General features: G+C 32.7%; 2 protein-coding genes and 1 long non-coding RNA gene across 4 annotated transcripts; 1 reads left to right on the forward strand and 2 right to left on the reverse strand.

The window, feature by feature from the left end:
* Positions 1–351: 351 nt before the first annotated feature.
* LOC117209527 (3-oxoacyl-[acyl-carrier-protein] reductase FabG-like) lies at positions 352–5,149 on the reverse strand. 2 transcript variants are annotated; one of them, XM_033451661.1, is made up of 11 exons: positions 4,948–5,149; positions 3,974–4,829; positions 3,826–3,892; positions 3,435–3,767; positions 3,185–3,358; positions 2,948–3,100; positions 2,711–2,872; positions 2,289–2,618; positions 1,118–1,434; positions 828–1,029; positions 352–762 (listed from the first exon to the last, which is right to left on the reverse strand). In XM_033451661.1, the coding sequence occupies exons 1-11, from the start codon at positions 5,024–5,026 to the stop codon at positions 520–522; spliced, it is 2,916 nt and encodes a 971-aa protein (XP_033307552.1). In that variant the 5' UTR covers positions 5,027–5,149; the 3' UTR covers positions 352–519. The 2 variants fall into 2 exon arrangements, with proteins under 2 accessions (XP_033307552.1, XP_033307551.1); XM_033451660.1 differs by lacking the exons at positions 2,289–2,618; positions 2,711–2,872; positions 2,948–3,100; ... (3 more) ...; positions 3,974–4,829; positions 4,948–5,149 and adding an exon at positions 1,573–1,591.
* LOC117209530 lies at positions 2,408–3,224 on the forward strand. Its single transcript, XR_004487931.1, has 2 exons — positions 2,408–2,544; positions 2,960–3,224. It is a non-coding gene; the product is annotated as an uncharacterized LOC117209530 (long non-coding RNA).
* A 967-nt stretch (positions 5,150–6,116) lies between the features above and the next one.
* LOC117209596 lies at positions 6,117–15,816 on the reverse strand. The gene is given in 7 exon segments (XM_033451797.1): positions 6,117–6,410; positions 6,612–6,777; positions 7,267–7,712; positions 9,468–9,605; positions 14,976–15,061; positions 15,631–15,747; positions 15,750–15,816. Coding segments are annotated over 7 exon segments (1,110 nt in total). The 5' UTR covers positions 15,802–15,816; the 3' UTR covers positions 6,117–6,305.
* Between the last annotated feature and the right edge of the window lie 1,322 nt (positions 15,817–17,138).

Below are 17,138 nucleotides of genomic sequence, written 5' to 3' on the forward strand. Positions count from 1 at the left end.
TGTATTATCATAACATAAATTAGTTCTTACAATTTCCTCTGACAACAATAAATTATTGAAAGTTGTTTATTTTTAGCTTGTTAGTAACAAAAATTTCAACATTGAAAGAAATATAAGCAGATTTATAAAATAAAATCTTCTTTTTGTGTTGAAATTCAATTATCTTCTTATTTCAATTTGAGCAATATTGAAATCATTTTTTGTCTTAATATAATTAAAGTAAAGTATTTTGCTATGTTTTTTTATTGTGGTATTACAATACAATTTAAACGAGTAGTTAATAGTTCTATATTTACAAGTCAGCAAATAATGTGGTAAATTAGTATAGGTTAATACATTGTGAGCATTATATAATAAGAAATCAAATTTAAACTATTTATTTATTGAGAAACGTTACTTTTTTTAACATGAGAAATATTTCTAAAAAGAATACAATATATTAATGTTGAATGTAACTTTTATCATATTTTTAATTAAAAAGGTATAAAATTATTATTTCCACCATATATAAAATATAATTTAGCGAGGACACATGAGATGTCTTCCTCCATCAACAGATAAAGTTACACCTGTAGTGAAGCTGGCATCGTCACTTGCCAAATATGTAATTGCTTTTGCAACCTCGCTAGGATCTCCTGTTCTGCCAAGTGCATGAGTTTCTTTACTCTTAGCAAAGAATGCTTTTAATTGGTCTTCTGACATTCCACTACTTCTATGAAGATTTGTTATTATTACACCAGGATTTACGGCATTAACCCTCACCTATAAATTAAGGATTAAATATAAAAGCTACTATTGTAATTAATAAGTTTTCAAATCAAACATACTTGTTTTGGTGCAAGATCAAGAGCTATACATCGTGTGAATTGATCAATTGCTGATTTACTCATACTGTATGCTAAAACTCCTGAGAAGGATCTTATTCCAACTACACTTGATACATTCACAATATTACCTTTAGATTCTACTAGATATGGAACAGCCAACATTGTTAAATGATATATTGAACGTACATTTATGTTGAAAACTCTAAAATATTTACATGTTTAATATATTGTATAAAATTAAGATTAAATTTTATTGATTTAAGCTAGATATACAAAAGATAGACTTATACCTGTCATATTGTTCTAATGAAGTGTTCTCTATGCCTCCATTTTCTAATATACCAGCGTTATTAACTAGGATATCCAGTTTACCATAATGTTTAATAGTGGATTTGACAATATTTTCAACATCACTTTCATTAGTTAGTTCTCCAGTTACAATTAATGGTTTGTCAGGCTTACATTGTTCAGCGACTTCATTTAATTTCTGTATATTACGACCTGTTAATGATAATAATGCACCAAGTTGTGAAAACTGTACAGCAGTTGCTGCTCCAATGCCAGAACTAGCTCCAGTTATTAATACAACTTTTCCAGCAAATGCCATCTAAAAAAAGTAATGAATTACAATTAATTAAATTTTATTTTAAAAAATTAATATTCTTATAGTCTTTAACGTTTCTGTAATTCATAAACTTTATATATTTTTATATAAAAATTTTTAATACTTCCATAATTACTTAACTTTCTTGATATGTAAAATATATTTAATATATTATAAAGTTTTATAAAATCTTACTGATTTATATAATTTATTTATATTGCTCAGAGTTACGTTCTCGTGATCGTAATTGAAGTAAGACTAAATAGTTGCCATGCCATCGTTTGATAATAACCTAACGTAGAATTTTTACGAATCGACTATAGATAAATTATAACCATGGATACTATCACACGCTCATAAACTTGGCTATCTTAAAGTTTACATTTGCAATGTAAAATTATGATTTAATATCCATGAACCTAAATGTATGTAAATTTATAATTTATTCAAACTGTGAAAAAAAAATGATAAGAGCAAACGTAATACTTAACTTCCATAAGACTATATGTAAAAATTAATTAATGCTAACATATAATAATATTACAATATAATTTTGTACTTTTCGAGTAAAAATTAGTACATAATGTGGCCATTTTGCATATAATAAAAATAAAATATATTCTTCAATTTGTCAATTTTATTTTTTCTAATTCAATTATTACAATATTTAAATATTTTTCAACTTTTTCTACAGATATACAAATCTTTTCAATATTCCACTCTTTATCTTTAACTTTTTTCACAATTCCCTGAAGAGATAATTTTGCACTTGCTAACAGTGTTCTTTTTTTCTTAGGTTCACAATTGGAAACATATTGCAAATACATTTCTGCTAACATACAACACAATTGTAATACTTTCTGAACTGATTCTTCTTGTAAAAGCCATTTGGGATCTGATACGGCAATACGATGTGCTTGGTGTAAATAGTGTAGTGCTTTGTCATTATCAATATCAGTTTTTTTAAGAAAAGTAAGTTGTCCATACATTCTCCAAACATCAGAATTATTAGGTATAAATGAAGTAATTCTTCCAAATAATTCTAAAACTTTTGGAAGTAATTTTTGTGCAGACTTTCCATCTGAATCATTTACATTGTTTAATACAGCATCAGTAAGTATATCAAGAATTTGAACATCTAAATGGTGATTTTTCAAGTCTAAAATACGATGATAACATCGAATTACCTAGAAAAATGTGTAAAAGACATAAATCGTTAAAAGATATATGATTTTCGGGAAGAGTTAAATGTTATTTTATTAATATTATGTATTCTTACTTCTGAAAAATGTCCTAAGTCAATGCTAACAACCATTAAATTATCCCAAACTTGCCACTGATCATAGTTACACTTTAAAGCATCTTGAAGAGATTTCCAAGCTTTTACTTTATCACCTAGGTTTATATAAGCTTTTGCTAAATTATTCCAAGCCTCGAATGTCTATAATTAAATCGCCAAATTCTTTAATGTATATTATTACGTAACAAATTAATAATTGAAAATATTAATACAAACTGTTTGCTCTAGTGCACAATAACGTTTATATGCTGTTGCTGCCAATTTCCAATCTTCCACTTGTAAAGCAGCAAATCCAAGTCTAATCCAAACATTTTCTTGAATGTTATTTAATTCAACTGATAATTTTAAATGTGGTATAGCTTCCTCATACTTAAAAATAAAAAATAATATATGTATTTAATTAAATTACTAAGAAAAGGGGAAAACTTTTCAAACTTATATTTATGTACGCACATTTTGTTTGGCAAAATAAAAAAATCCCCAATGTCTTTGAGCTCGACTACTTTTTTTATTAGACAGTTCCCATGCTGTTTCATAACAACTAGGTTCTTGAGTTGCATCACCTAATAAGCACCATAATTGAACTGATGGTTTTTTAGATATTTCTTGCTGAATAATTTCTGCTGCCTAAAATTAAAAATAAAATATAAATTTACGTGTTTCATGTATGCTAAGAAGAAATTACATAAACTAAAATATATACTTTATGTCTTAGCTCTAATATGTTGTAACAAGCAATAGCTTCTTCCCATAGTTTGCTCTTCAAAAAAATATCCAAAGCACCCTTTACTAACCCAACACTTAGCATCAATTGTGCCCACATTTGTTCTAAAGCCCAAACTGGCTTAAGACCACTGGCAAAGAATAGGTCCATTCTGTTTGTAACACAGATTTTTGACTTGTTTAGTTCATGTATTAAATATTCCATTTGTATCATTGATCGTTCAACAGTTCGTTTATCCTCAGATTCTAAAGAACACCGATGATATAGAGATGCTATTTTTAAGGACCAATTTCTTGTATTATTTACCACAACCTATTAAAAAATAATCTTTGGTAAGAAAATAAAAAATATAAAAGTCAAAAATACTTACAGTTAAATAAGGTGTTACTTCTTCATCTGTTAATTTATCCTTTGGTTGTGATAACTGTAATTGAACGCTATTAGAAGTAAAATTTAAAATAAAATATGAGTTTTGCTTTATAAATATAGTATAACAAAAATGTAAAATATATTCTTACTATTTCGCTAATATAATAGCTTCTTCTACTGCTCCTAATTGTGTATTTTCTATATTTGTTGAAAATTGAATATGTTCTAATCTAATATCATCATTCAAATCCAAAGATTTTGGTAAATTTTCACAATATCTAGAAGGAAACTGTTCCTTTTCTAAAGTTATTCCTAAAAATAGTTGTGCCTTGTCTTCTTGATATTTTGTACGTTTACCTAATGCACCTTCAAGATTTAAGCTTAATTTCGCTCCTTCTTGAGCAAGTTTAACATATTTTTCTGAATTTTGAATTCTCCTATAATAAAAATAAAATTGTGCAGCTTCAATATAAAATAATGTTTCGCAACACAAATTTTCTTTCAGCATTTGCAAATCATTGATTTTCTGAATCAACTGTTCAGTCTCATCAAATATTGTACCGGAACTTTCATTTAGTATAAGTTGATGTAAAAGATTTGCTCTAAATAACCACCATATACAACTTTTATAAGCATTTTGTAGAATTTTATTTGAGAATATCATCTTAGAAAAGTAAAGAAGATCCGACATTTTAACATTTGCATTACATTCATCGTGTAACGATAAATTTCTAAGTATATTTTCTTCTTTAATTTTTTGCCATTCAATATCTTTTTCAATTTGTGGGCCTGTCCAATTCTGTTGAATAAAATATAGTAAAGAAGCTATGCCTGTGCATAGCCAAGAATCATGCGAGTCTGTTTTTTCTATATTGTCATGTATTAATTTGGAAACGTTATTGCTATTATTCAACTCTTGAATTAGATTTGAAGATAACTTATTATTTATGACATCTTTATAATTTCCATTTAATATATGTTGCACACAAATAGGCAGGTTATGACCTGAAACAAGTAACATAAAATATAAAACAAAATTTGATTATAGCAAAATATATTGACCGACAATATAACCTAATACGATATATAAACATATACGTATATTCCAAAATCATTCATTTACCTTCATTGTTAACGACATTTATTAATAATGAAATTTCGATTTCTTCATTTATTGTTTTTTCTGCATTTGAAAGATTCATTATTGCGACGTATTACTTGACGACACGTGGAAAAGCTTGCATATTATTCACAATCGGAAGTCAATAATTATACTGACACAGATATTCACAATATAAGAAAAATATTTAATACAGAGGTTTTATACATTTTATATTACATGTTATAATACATTGTAAGGAAGTTATTTATTAATGTATTGTATTCCATACATGTAATTAATTGTTTGTAAATTAATATTATGAAAAATAATAAAAAAGTTACTTCTGTCAATTCTTGGACATAGCAAATAAAATATAATTATCTGTATATACATATATCATATATATGTATCTACAAAATAAAAAATTAATAAATATATTTTATAGTAAATAAACATATAAAAATATAACTATTTTTATTTATATCTTATGAATGTACAGACCAGGTTATGGTTATACTTACTGTAGGTATGTTAAGTTTTTTATTAATATTCATTCATCAAGAACTACCTATATTTACAATTTAATATGTCTATATAAAAAAATGTAAATTTATTGTATTTTTTATTGCGATTCAAAACAAATATCTTCAATACATTTTAGGTGTTTTGTTGATAATTAAAAAATACAAGAGAAAGTTTTGAAATATGTATCTTATTAATTACATAGTTGCACAAACTATTTTTTTATTATTACTATATCGGAACGATACTATCACATATGCAAGTAAATTGAATACAATTATTCTTTACAATTGATTAAGTACATAATACATATTATCTTGCTTATATGATCTATAATAATGATTATATAGCACATGTTAAAGGAAATCTTTAGAATTAGGAATTCTCAGTCATTTTTATGTGTCTATATAATATAATAATAGGTATATATATTACAATTAACAAGCGGATATATTAAATATATGCTTGTAATACTTAATAATATTTGTTGACCCGTACAAAGGGAAGATAATTTTTTTTTTCATTACTGATAATTTTTTTTCTTAATACTGAAAACATTAAAAAAAAAGAAACAAAAAAGACATTAAATATAATATATGTTTAATCAGGTAAATGTTTTACTTTTGAATAAATATTTATCGTAACATTAAATAAATTAATTTGAAAACTGAAAAATGAATAAAACCAGCAATATATATTAGCCTGAAATATACATATGTGTGCTTGAAATACTAAAAGTGTTGCAGCACACTTTAAGGCTCATACCATTCACTTAAATGATTTGAGTACTTAAAAGGGATAATGTTAAGACGAGGATAAACATTGATTACTTATTTTTTACAAGGTGGTGAAATTTTTTAGAAATTTAGATCGCTCTCGTTGTTATTGTCATTAGACTCCTTCTTTGCAGCTATCAAATTTTCCCATTGTGCGATGAGAGTGCTCCTACGTCGTGGATTTGGCTATAGAATTAAATAAAGATTAGTAATTCATCATCGTTTGAAAATATGAACACATGCGTATAGATATACGTAATAATTCATTCCAATACTTGATGAAAACAAATAATTAATCATCGAGAAACACATATATTAAATATGCTATATACATTTGATTAATAATAATTAACATATTCGCATTCTTTTTAAAAGAACTAGCAATACCTTATGTTTTCCTTTAGCTTCTTTTTCTATTTCATCCTCATTTAAAGTATTTGTCGAGGTACCGCTTCTTAACGAACTTGAACCATCATAGATATCGGAATCGTTATCATTTCCAATGTCCAAAAGATTTGGTTGAGACTTGGCCAACATTTGAGACCGCATTAATCTAAAAATGTATGTAATTGTTTGTTATATCGTGAAATGAAAAACGTATAAATTATTACTATTAACCATAATAATTTACCTCAAAAATATACTTAATCCGATAATAATGTATGATTGAAAATGACATTAAATTATCAATCATATTAGTTACAGTTCTTAAAAAAATAACATTTAAAGTATCTATATCTTGTCATTTATCAACTCCATCTTCTACTCGTTTTTAATTTCACTATACAAGTACGCGATTAATATTCAATTGTCAAGGTACAAATGACTTCATTCATCGCAAGAAGATGACGTAAATAATAGTAAATTTTAATTCTAAATTTTAAATTTAAAAAAAATGAAAAACAATATTTGTAACATCGTCATTTTTGTGTACATTTCAATTTATAGAGTTAACCAATGTAGCTTCTGAACAGCTTAAATAATAGCTATGAATGCATTAACCATTATAGAAGTAAAATAAAATTAAAAATAAACATGTTACCTAAGCTCGTTTTCTCGCTCTTTCATCTCATGTAATTCCTTTTGAATTTTTTCTTCCACAGGGACGTATCCCTTTCTAACGGGAGGCTTTTTCGGCTCATCGTCTGGTTCGAGTTGAATTTCCAGACTTCTATTGAAAGCCTTGATGCTCAGCGGATTGAGCGTGATACTGGGTGCCATGGGTGGTGTTAGCGCGTCGTTACCCGCAGATTTTGGTTTGTATATTTTCCCCCTAGTCGCCAGAAACCTGTGCATCAGCCCTTTCTGACTAGGTGCCGTTGCAAAACGCAAAGGTGTCGGAGTGGTGCGACTGGATATGACTCCATTCGTCATCTTTGGCGTTAAGGTAGGCGTAGACGGTGTAAGGTTGACTGCTTCTAGAATTTGTGGCGTGGACGTTGTTCTCTTCAGTTTTCCCGAGGCCAAAGCTTGTGGCATGCGACGCACCTGTTATACATTATTGCAGAAAATTCTTATTATATTCGTTTTGAATTTGTCGCAATTCGAAATGAAGATAATTCTAATTAAAAAAAAAGAAGGAGTAATGGTAACGTTGTAAAAATTTAGTCACGCGACAATCTATTTGCAAATAGAGAACGAGTGTATTCAAAATAACTTCGCATTATCTTTAAGAACAAAAGTATAGCGACCTTTGCAATACACTGTAGATTATTTAGCAAGCGCAAATTATACGAGAGCTACATTCTCAATCATTATTATCAGCACGACACAATAGTCACGTCAAGAGCAAGAAAAATGGCTGTTTCACCGAAAATGGCATTACATTAACCTTAACATATCGGCAGATAAGATATTTTCATCGAAATCGTGGCCTGGCAGCGTTACGAAGACCGAATGCAACCGGCTGTTTGCGAAATAAATGTGCACACTCTCGCGTCCTGTAGCAATTACTTCGCACGCCTGCTGCTAATTAATTAGCGTAAAGTATAGAAAATCGCGCGATCATGCCGAGATTATTAATCTGGCGATCGCGCGTCTGTTTCCATTATCGAAAGCGTGCCACGATTTTGGCGAACGAAAGAGTATGACGTTGGCTCATGATCCTCATTAGTTCCGTTCTGCTTAAACGTACCCACTATAAATATAAAAGCAAGCTGTTATACTTGATCGACTCTGCTCTGTCCACAGAATATTTTGCATATAAAGTTACTTCAAGAATTCGCTATATTTAATCTCAGACACTTAGCAAGTATAATTAATGATAAAATTAGAATTTATTCGACTCGTAAACATTGGCAGTATATAATGTACAATAGTATATAAATGTCACTTACTAATTTCTATCATGGTTTATCTTTATCTTCTGGAAATAAAAGGTAGAAACGATTGACCCGTTTCCGGTTAACTGTATAAGTCATTAAACAAATGTGTAACTTTGATCGCTTATCAGTATTTCTACTTTCTGTATTTTAAAATCCTACCAACAGTACATCTATATGTATTGGTGTAAATATATATTTCGTAGAGATCACGAAGGTATTCAATACAATTAAAGTATTGAATAGCTACACAATGAGCCTCGATACCTAGTGGGACCACTTTTTACACTTATTATATGTTTAAAATGAATATCCAAGTTGTATATTAGTTTTTTACTAAATACATGTTTGCACTAAATATTTCGTAAAGTCTATATACATCTCCAAGTCTGTTTCAAATTTTATCAATATAATCACGACAGTCGTGCCATTACAATATTAATGAAATTCCAAAGTATTTTATATAACACTGACAATATATGTGTATAAATTTTGTACATAAAAATAATAGTAAGAGGGACATACTAAAATTTTCCATGGTAAATGTTCAAATACTTTCGCGAGCCAGTGTATAATATTTTTACATCGTAGAACTTGCTTTAACAAAAATTTTCATTGAAACAGTATTTCTTCTAAGCTTGCGGCGCAAGATCTAATTTTTCATCGATGAATTCCCATCACGTCCGTAACAAGATTGAAACAGTGCGTTACGTGATGAATCATTAAATCAGTAAGTGCGTGTATAATCGTCCTCGTCGCTCACGGACATCACAGCCGTCCGATGCGTTTCGTCCCTACAAGGACTACGCAGGCATTTACTCTTTCTTTCTTTCGTTCAACGACCTTGAGCATGGTCGACACGAATGTACATATGTACACGTAACACACACGTATATACATATACGTGGAGTTTTAAGCATACCTTGGAATCCACCGTCTCGTGGGACGTGGTTTTAATGCTACCCACGTTTCTCAGCTCGTGCTCCCTCTCCGTGACCTCTTCGATCTCCTTCTGTATTCTGTCCGTCGCCTTCTTCAGCTGCTCCAACCTATGCTCCGCCTGCAACGAAATGGTATCACGTTCAATTCCATCTTTTATAGATAAAACGATAGAGAATTTAAAACAAATTGACCACAAAAACTGTGTCTTTTAAATAAAAAGAAAAAGCAGAAAGATCACAAATCGAAAGTTAAAAGATCGAATAATAATACATTTGTGATTCTTTGAGTTTCAATTGTGTTTTTATTAATCCGTTGTTCGCTTTTTCAGGACGGACTTGAAGATGAAGATCTCGCTATTGCAAATAATGACATCAAGACGCAAAATCTTCATCGGAACGAAGCGCGACGTACTGATAAGAACACGATCGAAAGCCGAAGAATCACAAAAAGTTTAAAATCGCCAAAAAAATAACGAAAAACGTTTTTTAAAATTGTTCTCTCTTCCGTTGATTTAACTCGATTCGACGCATGTTTCCGTAATGTCAAGCGCGAGGCAGACTTTGATGGATGAGCAAGTCGTGGAATCCTCCGCGTTTCCACATTTTTCCAGTCGAGGATTCCCTTTAATTCTACCTCACGACGGACGCGATTGCATTCATACAGGCTGGCGTAATTATAGTAACCGGTGTTTTCAGATTGTTAAATTAATGATGGCGCAACCTGACCCTCGATTCCAATTTCAACATGAACCGTGTGACCAGTTTAAACACCGGTCTCTGAACGCCTCCGCGGTTTACGAACCTTCCTATTGCACTAGTCGCGATCCTCGATTTTCATGCGGGCGAAGGATACGAGAAAAAGCCAATGAGAAGCAGGAAAAAAAAAGAATACAAACCACGAGACGAATCAAGTTCCAGACTACCTCGTGTCGATCGTCTCGCTAACGGGAAGCGAATTCCAGAAAACTAGCTGAACACGACTGCCATACGATTAACCCGTTCTGCTCTCTTCACTTCGTCGGTACGATCCATCAAAATTTTTATAGTATGCTCCTAGAGAAGCTAATCAGGTTTGCTGTACGAGAACGAACGTGCACCACTAACGTGGCTTGTTTGCACAAGCTACATCGAACGAAATGGATCGATCTTCTTTTACGTGCGCTATTTAACGGGCTGTTATTGTTTCCGCGTTACTCGTGCTTTCGTAATTCTTTAAACATATATTGAATAAGTATTCAGGCACTTTTGTCAATTTGTAAATAACAGTACGTGAATTTTAGCAAAGCGTGCCATGCAATGGCAAATTAATGGCTAGTAGCGGAACTTGCTGTGCACACGGTGGTCTTCGTGGAATCGAATCAGCGGGCTATAAATTTAAATCGTCAATTAACAAGTTTGAGGTAGACTGCGGATTTTAAAAGCATAAAGATGTATAGAATTCACTAATATATAATATATAAGATATTCAAAGTAGATTAATCGTTATAATATTTAGTGGATGAAATAAATTTCTGTTTAAGTATGTGCAGTCTATAGATTAGAATTAGATACACGATTCAATTATATAACGGCTAATCTTAGATATTACTGCTTGGAGTTTAGACAAATTTTTATCTCTCTCATTATTCTAGATGCTAAATATGCTGAAATTAATGGATGTCATATACAAAGATCTATAAGATATGCAAAGTATTCGTAATCTCCATTTAAATTCTACCTTCTTAGTTACGTTCACAGAAATATAAAATTCCACGGACCCGTTCGCTTTCCAAGATCAATTTTATCACATTATATTACTTTATTACGCATGCAGTGATTTTATAAAGAACAAAATCACTGTAGATCGACAATCCGTAGTTTTGTAAAATCACACTTCAACAACAACGTGTATGTTTCAGACACGTTTTATACTTTCATTAAAAAGAATGAAAGAAAAACAAGCGAACGTTTTTTCTTATTCAGCATCTTTTTTTACACTCACCTCACTCGGCTAAATAAGAAAAAGTAGAAAACACATTTCTCGTGTTCGTTAATCAATTCCTTAATCAAATCGTAATCAATGTACAACGCGTGGCACTGTATTACCTAGTTCTTTCCCATGTTATTTAACGCGTTATAAAACTAGAATCGCTTTTCCAGCTTACTGAATCTCGCGATGTTCGACGATAACGCGAAACAATGCGAATAGTCTAACGATTTTGTTGCGGCTCGCGCCTGAGGAATTCAATACTTTATCTAACTATACTTAACCAGATTTTATCAATTGGTATCGCGACCGATAACTGCCCTTTGATTCTACACTGCGGCCATCACGAAACAAACGCTTCGTTCACGCGTTTTCAATCGATTTTAATGAGTGGACGTAAATTTTAATTGGAAACATCGTAACCCTTTAAATGGAGATCCTCGGATCGAAGCCAAGGTCGATTTTGTTGCCGATCGACAGATCGTTCGATGACAACGCGAAACGGATGTTACTTTGATGACCATTTTCTGTGACTCAAACACCTCGATAATGCGGCGATAACAATATCCATATATCTAAAGATATCATATTTGATATAACAGAAAGTTATGTGTGTACAATTTATATTGTAGATTTCTCTTTATGACATATCGGAATTTCGCTTAGTACAACAAATAATTATCTTTAGAAAAAAAAGGCACAGATATAATATAGCGATTAAACAAACTTTCAATGAGTTTTTCGTTACTGTTATATGTTGAATATACTACCTAAATATTGGTATGTATACTTATTTCGTATATTGTTTTAGATTCATTCACGGTGCACTATAAGAAAATCTTAGGCAACAATACAGTATTATAAATTTCACATCTGAATGACGAATATCGTTAAACTACGGATGTTTATGTAAATTTATATTTTTATGAACACACGTGATGAAACGCGCGAAGATTTCTTTCGCTTACAAACTAAATATAATAATGTATAGTATTCTCATAAATATATAAAAACCGTAACAATGTTAATCGTTACATGTAACCCGGTTATTAATATTTATTTCCAATAGAAAAATTGGAAGGGTGTCTCAAAATCGTTCATTTCAAATTCTTCGTCATTTCATCACACTGTCAAGAGATTAAATCAATCAATGGACGATCATTCAAACAGTAGACAAAAATCAAAGCCAGTGTTTCATTCTAGAAATTTAAAGAATTTCCCTCCGTCGTTTTTATCATTTCGACAGATCCCACGCGTGGAAGAACGATCTCTTTGAATGCAGATTGCAAGGGAATGCAGCGCGTTCGTAATTAAAAACGAAAGGAACCTTTTCGTCGGTCGTAACGTACGATTTCACAGTTTCATCTCAGCCTCCGGGACAATGGAACTCAGCCAATCAATCACTGGATCGTCGCGATCGGCCAGATCCTTCGATCTAGCTCTTGCTGCGGATTACGCGCGACTTATTGCCATGTCCTTCTGTCCGAGAACGGAAGGATAGAGGGTCGGCTCTTTCGCGGCTCGCAGAAGGAAGCAAACTCGCTCAGGTGTTTCGCCCGCACTTCCGCGTAGGAACCGAATATTACTGAAACGAGTTTGTTGAAGGGTTTCCAGGTGAGCAGCTGTAGCTTGGCCGGCCGTCTGGAATGCTGCTCATTGAAAACTGAACAGCAGCGGCTAGCACGGCTGCTTAACTGTAACCCGTGCCTGTTTCCTTTCTAAAAAAATGGGCCACCGATCATCTTCCTGCCTCTCCTTCCTTCTCGGCGACGTAACCCCCCGTCGTCGTTTTCATCCGTATCGATTGGCCGACTTAAAATTCCTCTCTGCTGATGCACGCTCGATTTCGTCGAAGGATAATAAATTTCGAGGTCGATACAAGATCGAGGATAACCCGTTAATAAATTGTCCGCGTACGCGGATCTTATTTTGCTGGTGAAAATCTCTCACTGACCCTACTGACTCCGTGATTCTCATTCGGAATACATAATTAACTAAAGTGTCTGCGGACGATTGCTCCTATGATTTATCGCTGCGAAATTTGTAGTTAGGAAATCAATTTGTAGAGTTCTGTTGACTTATAGATTAAAGGATATTTTTCATTCTACGATCGTCAGCGTAAATCTAAGAACGTCTAATAATCGTCGTTATACACTTCTTATATACTCTCGCTAATATGCACCGTACACGTATGCGTATGTAAACCTACAAAATTCTGAAAGTTTCTAACGCTGAATGGACTTCAAAAACGTGAACGACATGCTGCGACAGAGAACAAATGCATGAGGTTGCAGCATCGCGTTTCTCGAATAGTATTAATGGTATTATCATCAAGATCGCTGAAAGCGCAACAGCTGTTTCAATTTTTCATATACCTGACGTTGAAACATCTGTCGAACCGCTTTAGAAACGAGACTAACCGTGCTACGTCCAACAACGACCCACATACCTTATATGTAATTAAATTAAACAGCATCGATGCCGTTGAGAAACGCAACGGACACCGTACGATACTTCTCGTGCGTGATAATTACGCCCCGCGGAAATTAATAAGCATTCAAAGCGCAGCCAATTTACGGGAACAACGTGGAATGTTCTTGTCTCGTGTTCGATCGCGGGCTACATGATTCGTCGCGTGTAAAAAATCGTGTATACAATAGCTCACGAAAGTATTCGAACACTGGTAGGAACATTTTTTATTTTTTAAAATTCAATGAGTCTCGTATTACCAACCTTATCCTTTTGTTCGGTTCTGAAGTTAAACATATGCTCTTCCAAAGCATTACTCATCGTAGTATTGAAATAATGCTTGTTTTAATAATTATACTTTTAGTTTCTACAAAACTCCATCAGCTTATCATCTATTTTTAAAAGACTTACATATCTATATCTTTGAACCTGTCAAGTTGTTTTTATTTGAATTACCAATTTAACAAAAAGCATTGTACACCGTTATATTCATTATTATTTTACATAGTAATTAATTAAGTCCAAGTATTTAAAATTTTGTATCGTTTAATAGTAGTATCGTATGACTAAACAAATATGATACTATGCACAAATGAGATATATATGTATATATAAAAGTCGACAAAAAAAAAAGTTTCGTTAGAAAGAAGATACGTATAAATACTTTTTATTGTCATTGTATGTCATTAGAGTCCTACTGTCTGATCATAAAGTAGCGCTAAAATCAGGAAGCCAACAGAAATATACTTATCATGTCTTTTTTTTGTGATCCTCATATTATATCAGATCTGCTCCAAATTTTACCAATATAACTATTCTTTTGGCTTCGTGCCAATTGTGTCTTATTAAAGTATTTATGAAATTTTTTAATGTTTTATATAACGCATGTAATGCATACACATAAAGGATTTTTACAATAAGTGTAGAAATACTTTCGTGAGCCATACCATTATATATGCACGTCGAAAGATGCACGATACCGGTTCCTCCGTGAACGCGTGCAAGTGCAACCGCGAGTTACCAACTATCTCTCGACAGTTTGCATTTGAATTACATTTGTCCACAATCTCGTCACCGGTGTTAACCACCGTCCTCGACTGAGAGCTTCTTTCACGATATCCGATAACGCGTTAGAAACATCTGAAATATTTCATTAGTTGGTAAAAAGTCATAATAAAAACATTAAAAACTTCTCGTAGAATCCAGTACTACGTAATCTTAAGAACGTATAAAATGGAAAAAAAATGAAAGAGCAAAGAATAAAGAAAATAAAGAAGGGAAATAATGAAATGACGAAAGAATTGAATTGAATTCTATTTTAACGCTTGCTTAATGAATAGTTTGTAATTACTATTGTTCTACCTTATCTCAAATGGTATCAACTTTATGCTATCAACTTTATTGCTTAATTCGATATATGAATATTTCTTTATAAATAAAAAAAACATTAAAAAAACGAAACATGAAAATAAGAATAGAAAGATTAGGCTAAATTTTTCTGTTACTGTGTTCCACGAGTAACCAAGGATATTTCAATCTAAACGAACATGAATAGAATAACAGCTTTGAATTTTATTTCTACTTTTAAAATATTTCGCAGATTAGACGATATCGAACCGATCATCAGGAAGGTATAATCTTTCACATTTAAGTTATCCGAATGAAGAAAATCGAGTTTCCAGTGAGAAAGCGTGAATCGAGCTACTCACGTTCAAAAATCGCGTACGAGCTGATTTGAATAGTCGTCCAACCAGTCTTTCGAGAGCAACACGCTGACACGTGTGAATTCACGCATTTTTCATTTGGATAAACCGCTTTCGAGCGACATGGAACGATTCTGTTAAAATTGCCCGACTAAACGACATCGAGTATCGTGACATCTTTTCCAAGATACTTTCTCGAACAATTAATTCGTTGACTCATTTGGAATAAGCGACACTTTGCGATCGGTAATGAGTCGTATATATGAGCGCTCGCGAGAGAAATCGAGAATCCCATTGACGTTTCCCTGCTCGATCGTCGTTTAAAGGTACCGCTGTGTTGATCAATTCGTACGGTAACTTCTACCAGAGAAAAATATCGATACAATAGCATCTACGCGTCAGATATTAATCTGTTCTGACACAATGGAAAAAGGTCAATTCTACAGCGTTGATTCTCACGTACACTACCGGCCATAAGTGTTAGAACATTTTCTAATATTTCATTATTTTTATTGTCTAGTTACTTCTTTATAAATATTACAATAAAGTTTTACAATAAGCACTAAATGAAGTACAATTTGTTAGACTGTCCCAATGAATGTAACGAGCAGGTGTCCTAATACTTATACGACTGACGATATAAATAGTACGTTTTGATAGCAAGATACGTAGTACGATAGTATGACAGTAAGATTTTGCTCTTCCACGCTCAATTTCTTATTCATACGCGTGTACACTAAACTTACCTCCATTTTCATTGTTGCTGCCGACAGGATTTCTCAGCGAAGGTCAAACACTAAATCCTTTGTCGGACGTGTTCCTTCTGCTTGCCGAACTCGAATTCGGTCCGTTTATCTGATCGTGGACGCAGGTGGTTTACGTTCGTATCTATTATCATGCCGCGCAGTTACGTCACATCGTCGGATCTCTTTTTTTTTCTTTTCACCGTGTACCCGCCGATGAAAGTGTAAAAGTTGCAAGGGGATTTGTTGGATTAAAATTTCTTCAATCCCGAAAAAATCGAACCTATCTCCTCTCCGTTGACGACTGCTTTTGAGAGTTGATCCGGCTTCGACTACGACCACCGCACCAAGCCGAATTCTCTTCGATCCGTGGCGTGGAACCGTAACGCGAAAGCTTGGTCGTGCTCGATCGATTCCCTTCAGATAATTTCCAACCTGACACCCGAAGAGGATCTCGCGTGATCTATGAGATGCGAGAGCGTGAATCGTGTTTGCCACGGCGACTCGAGACTCTCAGAGTACAGCTAACCAGATTGGTCGAGGGGAAACACGACAAGAAGCCGGTGTATATTATTGCGAGACGCGACAACGACACTCGCTAGACTTTGCTTTCGAAACTAATTTTTCGTGCACGTTCCATTCTTCTTCTTTACCCGGTTGCTCCTGTAATTTCCGAAACCGCGAGCTTATGATTGAAACACGGCTGAACTCCGTTCGGCGACTGCCATTTTACCTGCGTGACCTTGTTCCCCGACCCGTTCTCCGAACAAA

This window comes from Bombus bifarius, unplaced genomic scaffold, assembly GCF_011952205.1.
Source record: "Bombus bifarius isolate JDL3187 unplaced genomic scaffold, Bbif_JDL3187 scf7180000008178, whole genome shotgun sequence".
NCBI classification, from domain to species: Eukaryota; Metazoa; Arthropoda; class Insecta; order Hymenoptera; family Apidae; genus Bombus; species Bombus bifarius.